This window comes from Hyperolius riggenbachi, chromosome 10 (genome assembly GCF_040937935.1).
Source record: "Hyperolius riggenbachi isolate aHypRig1 chromosome 10, aHypRig1.pri, whole genome shotgun sequence".
In the NCBI taxonomy this organism is placed as follows: domain Eukaryota; kingdom Metazoa; phylum Chordata; class Amphibia; order Anura; family Hyperoliidae; genus Hyperolius; species Hyperolius riggenbachi.
In genome coordinates, this window is record NC_090655.1 from 174,634,910 (window position 1) to 174,643,492 (window position 8,583).

At 49.7% G+C, this 8,583-nt stretch overlaps 1 protein-coding gene across 1 annotated transcript; it reads left to right on the forward strand.

Annotated features, from left to right (window-relative positions):
- The first annotated feature begins 568 nt into the window (after positions 1 to 568).
- On the forward strand, positions 569 to 2,281 carry LOC137536758 (piggyBac transposable element-derived protein 4-like). Its single transcript, XM_068258967.1, has one exon. It carries the CDS (start codon positions 569 to 571, stop codon positions 2,279 to 2,281), a length of 1,713 nt encoding a protein of 570 aa, XP_068115068.1.
- Positions 2,282 to 8,583: the final 6,302 nt, after the last annotated feature.

The following is an 8,583-nucleotide window of genomic DNA, read 5'->3' on the forward strand; positions in this document are numbered from 1 at the left end:
ATCAGAGCGGCGGCACATTTACCTTTGGAGCAGGAGTCCCTGTGCGATCGGCGCTCTCCAGGGACTCCTGCCTCTCTCCCCCAGCAGCAGCGATGTTTGTCCGGCCGCCGGGACCCCCATATCCTGTTATTCTCTTGGGGACCCGGCGGCCAATCAGAGGAGCGGAGGGTGGCGTGACGTCATGGGGGTGGGGCGGGAAATTTGAAAAATTGTGTTCATTGGCTGCAAAGTGCATTGTATTGGATACACATGAATCAAATTCATGTGTATCCAATACACTGTTGCCATTTGGTTGTGAGCTGTGCTGTGAGCTGTGAGCTGTGCTGTGAGCTGTGAGCTGTGCTGTGATCTGTGCTGTGATCTGATCTTCCTACCGATTTGTGTACTGACCTCTGCCTGGATTTTGACCTACGTTTTTCGCCTGCTGATTCTGCCTGTTATTGGATTTCTGTGTACCGACCTCTGCCTGGATTTTGACCTACGTTTTCCGCCTGCTGATTCTGCCTGTTATTGGATTTCTACCGACCTCTGCCTGGATTTTTACTACGCTCTTTTCCTGTCACCTGCTATGGCGTCATCCTCGAAGCGTCTCACAGCGGAAGCGCTGATGCAGTTCGAGGACAGCGATCCGGATTTGCAGTCACTGGAGGACTCCAGTGACAGTGATGCGCCTGGCAACCTGTCGTCTGATTCTGACAGCGACTCCATCACCAGCGACACGGAGGAGGTTAGTGACGCACGTGTTTGGTGCCCAGTCAACACCACTCAGGCCCCACCACCGCCCCCCCGTTTCCCTTTTACTGAAGAGCCCGGCTTGAAGGTTGAATGTGATCACTGCCCCCTGGCCTACCTGCAGCTGTTCTTCAGTGATGCTGTTATTGATAAAATCGTGGTGGAGACGAACCGCTACGCCGCGCAAGAAATTGCTGCTCCACGAGGTCCCTTTTCCAGGAGCAGGATGTGGGAGCCTATCACCAAGGAGGACTTGTGGCTGTTCCTTGGACTAATTATTCTGCAGGGGGTGGTGGGGAAGCCCCTGCAGAAATGGTACTGGTCGACGAACAAAATAATCGCTACCCCCTTCTTTGGCACGGTAATGTCGGAGTACCGTTTTGGACTCATCATGAAGTTTCTACACTTCGCAGACAACTCCGCCTTCGATGAGTCAACCCACCCAGCGCCAAAGTTGAAAAAGATCTGGGAAGTTTTTCAGCTGGTGATGGAAAACTTCCGCAACACTTATGTGCCCCAGAGGGACATAAGTGTGGATGAAAGCTTGATGGCGTACAAAGGCCGACTGTCCTGGATACAATACATCGCGTCCAAGAGGGCCCGGTTTGGAGTGAAGTCCTACATGTTATGCGAGGCATCAACGGGCTACATCTGGAACAGCATACTGTACACCGGGAAAGGGACACAATTTAACCCTGCTTTCAGCAGCTACGGGGTGGCGACTTCATCCGTGCTATCTTTGGTGGAGCCCTTGTTGAATAAGGGGTACTGTGTCATCACAGATAATTTTTACAGTTCACCTGAACTTTTTGAAATACTCATCAGGAACAAAACTGATGCCTACGGCACCGTTCGTCCTAACCGGCGAGAAATGCCTACTGCCTTCGCCAAGCAAAAGCTAAAATCTGGGGACATTGTGGCTTGGCAGAAGGGAAAAATGTTGGCACTCCGCTGGCGTGACAAGAAGGACGTGTGTACGCTCAGCACTGTCCATGATGCTTCATCTGCCACCACCACAACGCGAGGAGGGAAAGTCCTGGCCAAGCCGCAAGTCATCCTGGACTACAACCATACAATGGGTGGGGTGGACCGAGCTGACCAGGCGATGACATACTACCCCGCAGTCTGCAAACAACAAAAAAAATACTACAAAAAATTTTTTCGGCATCTGCTGGAACAATCTCTGTGGAATGCGTTCATTTTGTATAAGCAACGCAGTGACAGGCCAGGAACGCATTCCGACTTTATATGGAAAATGTGCGAAAGCATATGTCTGAAGTACCAGACTTCATCAGCAGATGTGCGAATTGGGCGCCGTGCATCATATGTTGTCAACCCTGAGCGCCTCACTGGCCGCCACTTTTCAGACTATATTCCACCCACTCCAAAAAAAGCTGCTCCAACTAGGATGTGCGTTGTTTGCTGCAGCAAGACAGATAGCAAGGGTAAGAAAGTCCGCAAAGAAACCCGTCTCTACTGCCCGGACTGTAATGTCGCCCTGTGTGCTGTTCCATGTTTTAAAATCTACCACACACGGGAGGTGTATTAGTTATACACTGTACTGCATGTACATACTGTATATATAATCTGCTGCTTCTTTGTACAGTTTTGCTATTTCAGTTTATTGATAAATTTAATTTTTTCAGCAAATTTGTGTTACAGTCTTTTATTTATATGCAGGATATCTTACAGGCCTTTATTCTGATATATTTTGGTGAGTTAAGACTTAATAATTGGATGCCTAAAATTCTTGAAAAAAATGTACCGCTTTTGACTCATAATTCCAGACAGAAATGAACCGCCAGGAGGGTTAAACAGCAGTCAGCCGGCGAGGATCAAAATAAACAAGCCTAGCTAATGCTTTCCTTATCTCCAGCAAACTCTGTCCCTTTCTCTGTCTAATGCAGCCGAAGACAGACTGGAACATGGCCAGCGCTGCAGCGTTTTTATAGGGGGCTGGTGGGTCCGTGAGGCAATGCAGGCTGATTGGCTTTCATGTGCCTGCTGACTGTGTAAGGGGTCAAAGTTCAGCCAAATTATGATGTATGGGGTCGGATTGAATAGTGCCATGTGCTCGCCGCTGATGGTGAGCACAAAAACCTGATCTTCGCAGAATAGTGCTCGCCAGCGAAGCATTCAGGCCATCTCTAATGTACATATACATGCCGCACGTTTTAAATTTTTGTATGTAAACCTGTACCATCGATCATGTGCAGAGCCAAGTTATCTCATCTCTTGTCAGTGTCACCACAGCTGCTACAATCAATTTAAAATAAATAAATAAATACATTTGTTTATGTGAAATGTATATGCCATGACATATTTTTGGCCACTGCTACAGTGGCTGCAAAAGACCCATTGTTTCCAAAATAAAATAACTTTTTGTATGTAAACCTGCACCATCGTGTGCAGAACCAAGTCACTGCATTTTTTTTTTTTTAAACAAGTACATTTTTATTGAATTTTTCATTTTGGTTACAACAAGGAAACAACCATAGTAACAGTGGCGTAGCTACAAACCTCTGGGCCCCGATGCGGAATCTGGATGTGGGCCCCTCCCCCCCCCCCGGCAACAACAGCCCCCTCTCCCCCGACAACACCCGACGGATGCACACACATATCAAAATCCCTATAGCCAGCTATAGGTACCCCCAGTATAGGTAGTCAGGCATAGGTAAGCCAGTATAGTTGCCCCCGGTATAGGTGAGATAGGCAGGCGCCGTCGTTATAAGTTAGATAGATAGGTGCCCCCATTACAGGTTAGCTAGGTGGGTGCCTCTAATATAGGTAGCCAGAATAGTTGCCCCCAGCGTAGGTTAGATAGGTAGGTGCCCCCAGTATAGGTTAGTTAGGTAGGTGCCTCCAATATAGGTAGCCAGTTTAGTTGCCACCTGTATAGGCTAGCTAGGTGCCCCCAATACAGGTTAGATAAGTAAGTGCCCCCAGTATAGGTTAGATAGGTAGGTGCCCTCAGTATAAATTAGATTAGGTCGGTGCCCCCTAGTATAGGTTAGATTAGGTAGCTGCCCCCCAGTATAGGTTAGATTAGGTAGCTGCCCCCCAGGATAGATTAGGTAGCTGCCCCCAGGATAGATTAGGTAGGTGCCCCCCAGTATAGGTTAGATGAGGTAGCTGCCCCCCAGGATAGATTAGGTAGCTTCCCCCCAGGATAGATTAGGTAGCTGCCCCCCAGGATAGATTAGATAGCTGCCCCCCAGGATTAGGTTAGAATAGGTAGGTGCCCCCCAGGATAGATTAGGTAGCTGCCCCCCAGGATTAGGTTAGATTAGGTAGCTGCCCCCCAGGATAGATTAGGTAGCTGCCCCCCAGGATTAGGTTAGACTAGGTAGCTGCCCCCCAGGATAGATTAGGTAGCTGCCCCCAGGATAGATTAGGTAGGTGCCCCCCAGTATAGGTTAGATTAGGTAGCTGCCCCCAGGATAGATTAGGTAGGTGCCTCCCAGTATAGGTTAGATTAGGTAGCTGCCCCCCAGAATAGATTAGGTAGCTGCCCCCCAGGATAGATTAGGTAGGTGCCCCCCAGTATAGGTTAGATTAGGTAGCTGCCCCCCAGGATTAGGTTAGATTAGGTAGGTGCCCCCCAGGATAGATTAGGTAGCTGCCCCCAGGATAGATTAGGTAGGTGCCCCCCAGTATAGGTTAGATTAGGTAGCTGCCCCCCAGGATTAGGTTAGATTAGGTAGGTGCCCCCCAGGATAGATTAGGTAGCTGCCCCCAGGATAGATTAGGTAGGTGCCCCCCAGTATAGGTTAGATTAGGTAGCTGCCCCCCAGGATTAGGTTAGATTAGGTAGGTGCCCCCCAGGATAGATTAGGTAGCTGCCCCCAGGATAGATTAGGTAGGTGCCCCCCAGTATAGGTTAGATTAGGTAGCTGCCCCCCAGGATTAGGTTAGATTAGGTAGGTGCCCCCCAGGATAGATTAGGTAGCTGCCCCCAGGATAGATTAGGTAGCTGCCCCCCAGTATAGGTTAGATTAGGTAGGTGCCCCCCAGGATAGATTAGGTAGCTGCCCCCCAGGATAGATTAGGTAGCTGCCCGTCCCCATAATGGAGGGGGGGGCCGCAGCCGCGGGGAGGGCAGCCCGACCTCTCCCTCCCTTCCTCTCCCCGGGGCCCCCCTCAGATGCAGAGTAAGCGGCTAACGGAAGCGCTATAGGCAGAACTCACCTCCTTCCCTGGTTCCAATCGCCGCTGATCTCCTCTCTGGCTGGCTCTGCATAGATGCTTACACACGCAGCTTCCTGTTTAGCCGGAAGCTGCGTGTGTAACAACATCTATGCAGAGCCAGCCAGAGAGGAGATCAGCGGCGAGTGGAACGCAGGGAGGTGAGTTCTGCCTATAGCGCTTCCGTTAGCCGCTTACTCTGCATCTGAGGGGGGGCCCCGGGGAGAGGAAGGGAGGAAGAGGTCGGGCTGCCCTCCCCGCGGCTGCGGCTCCCTCCTACCAGCACGAACGGGCGCATGGCCCTCCAAACGGAGATGGGCCCCCCGGGCCCCTCCCCCGCCTCCTCAGGAGCCGGGCCCGGTCGCCAAGGCGACCGCTGCGACCACGGGCCCTACGCCCTTGCATAGTAACATTACAACAAAAGAAAAATTACATGTCATAGACATTATGACAACATCTTAAAGTTATGTCAATGCTGTAGAGCAGGGGTGCCCAATAGGTCGATCGCGATCTACCGGTAGATCGCGACCGCCTCCTGAGTAGATCGCGGCCGCCTGCCGCGTGATGTCATAAACTGAAGCCGCAGCTGCTGCTGTCAGATTTTGCTGCATTAGCAGCATCACCGAGAAGAAAGGAGAGGCGCGGCTAAGGAGGAGGCGTGACTGAAGGGTAGAGGAGCGAATGAGGAGACAGGTCTCCTCCCCTCCAGGCCATGTGACACACACAAAGCATCTCCTCCTCTCTAGGCTGCCTGTGTGCGCAGCATCGCCGTCTTCTCCCCAAATTGGTGTGAGGGTCTCTGGGGGACACCAGAGCATTAGAGCACGCATGCCGACATTCCTGGATCTAGAACTGTGCCATGTCCTTCAGGTGGCAGACAGTAGCAGGCGGCATCCCCTGTTCAGAGAGCTGGCGATCTCTGTCACACTGCCATACATTACCTAATGCTGCTCTCATCATGCCCAGAGAGTCGCTGTGCAGACACCCCACTTTGCTCTGCTCTGCCTCAGCTCGTGTGTGCAGCTGGTGGGGAGGCTGCTAGCTACCAACGTGTGATAGTGGAGCAAGTGAGCAGACTCTCTCCCTTTTTTTTCCCCCCTTTTTTCCTCTCTCCCCTTCTTTATGTTTACTATTGTGCTTCTTTCATCCCCTTCCCCTTTCTCTATACTTTAAATCAGGGACTTGCTGTCCCCATAGGGGTAAGGGAATGTTTATTTTGCAAGTGTTGGTGTCCGCTGTGGGTGGCGGGCGAGCGTGGTGGTCTGGTTGGTGGGCGCATCGTTGCCGGAGAGTTAGGGTCACATATGTATGTGTAGCTGGCGGTGTTTGGTTGCCAGCGTGGGACCTACCTTGGATCCCTATGTATGGTCCGGCTCTGTTTTTTGGCTGGCGACGCTGCTCGCGCCTCTCTCTCCGCCCCGTTGTCTGCCCTTGGCCCGCCCTCCCCGCTGCGGCCACCATGCTGTTGGTGACGTCATGCATGGGCGGTGACTGTAGTGTGATTGGTGAGTTGGTAACTAAAAGCCTTGGGGAGCTCTGTGTAGGCAACCACGCCCCCTTGAGAAAGCCGGAAGCCGGCGAAACGTCGGGGGAGCCATACGTCTCCTGCATGGGTCGCCACGCCGTCCCGACCTCCACCTTCCGCATGCCGCAGGTCTGCAACAGGGCCCACCGCCGTGCACGCTGATGGTTCGAGCTGACACAGTCAGTCTTCGCATGGACTACTGAACTTCACATATTGACACAGTCAGTATCCGCATGGATTGCTGAACTCCATAACACTGATCATGTGGGGCTGGGATGGACTCTTGCTATAACCTCTGGACACACGGAGACCAGTCTCTACATCTATTTGGTAAAATGCACAAGCACTGAACACGTATCCGGATCCCATGGTAATGGTGAGACAAGTCTTGTGTAATGCTTTGTGCTGCTATGCTGAGGCGCTGCCATGCGCATGAATAATGCCTCTACGTTGTTGCTATTTTTGCTCTGCTAAGCTTGCTTGTCCTGCATGTGTTTGTGCATGCTCCTGCTTGGTCCCGTGTTATAACCCTCCAGTACTGGTTTGCCTCCCTCAAGTTTTTACACAATTGAACTGTACTTTGTGCAATTTTTGCCTTGGGAGTTTGGCCTTGACATCATTTAATGCCAATCTGATGAGCAGTTCCCCAGTGCCAATCTAGGTTACAAGATCATAGCTCCAGTTTAGATGCCGGCGGATGCTTGCGATTTGTGGTGTGTGTGTGGGTTGGATGAGTCGTGACGGGGTAGCCATCCCATGTGCTTTTTAATGGTAAACTTTATATGCGAGTTTAACTTTTTTCAATAAATTTTGATACGTTATTCGAAATATCTATTAATTTATTTGTGTGCATTTTTTCGATAAGCTATTGATGGGGCTCTGTATGTCTCACGGTTTCAGTCCACTGCCAAACATATAATTATTAGAATTTTGATGTGAGACAACATTGCCCTTTGACTTTTTTCGTTTGTGTAGTCTGATCGCCACTGCGGCAAGTGGAGACCCAGTCAAGGAAGGGTTAAATAAGGATATTTATAGGTATCCTCGGTGTGCAATCAGACAGCTCTATACGACTGTTTTGTTGTTTGGAGAATGTTACAGTGGGATAGCCTTGTCACACAGGTGGAGAGTGACTGTGCGCAGACGGCAGATAGCCAGGATGCACAGCAGGCGATCCACACAGGATTTAGAAAATTAGAACGGTTGTATGAAAGAAAATCACGACTCTGGTGGAATATTAAGTATAACAAGGAATATATAGGCGATCATTTCTCCCCTTTATGGTTGAGAGTACAGATCTTCCCCCATAGAAAGAATTTAACCGCAGAATTTAAGAGAAAGTGGGAGGCCAATCTTGAGAATTGTGCACATGTATGCCTTTCTTTAATGAATGATCTTGATGAAACAGAATTGTTAACTTTGGATGAAGAGATCAATAATATAACAGCGGAGTTGAAATCTCACTCTGATGAGGATCTGTACAAAAAACGTAATGAACAGCTGGAGCAACATATTAAAAAATAAAACAAGGATTTGGTAGTTTTACGTGATAAAAAATTATTTAATGATCGATTAGCGTACAAACGTGGTCAAGCATATCGCTGGGAAAGCAGACCTGCTGCTCCCCCGAAACCTCGGGGACCACGACCCAAACCCAATTTGAAGCCTAAAGATAGTGCTGATGATTCAGATTCATCATTGGTGAGTGCCAGCTCCGCTACCTCAGAATCAAGTCAAAATTCAGATCCTAAAACTAAAAAAGGTAGATACCCTACTCGTCTTCAGGATAAATTACACAAATCTAAACAAAAACAGAAATGTGGGGACGCTTCTGGGGCGTCCAGTGGGGCGGGACAGCCGCAGCCGCCCTCATCCTCTTCCTCGGTTCCTTTTTTAGAGTGACCGAATCTAAACCGCTGGGCAGAATTGGTGATCTGGTCAATGATAATTCTTCAGTACAAAATGATTTACAGGTGATCAATTTAACAGGGGAATCTCTACCTGACAGTGTCTTGCAGCTGTTAGGGCGAGGTTTAGGTTTTTGCCCCCCACAACAAATGAATAGATTTGACTTCATTGTCGACCTACATATGTTTTGTAGAAAATTATTTCTTCAGTCTACTGTCACTAAGGGAACCCAT

Bases quoted from the DNA above. Each gene is read 5' to 3' on its own strand.
- LOC137536758 (XM_068258967.1), top strand. From the start codon at position 569: ATGGCGTCATCCTCGAAGCGTCTCACAGCGGAAGCGCTGATGCAGTTC.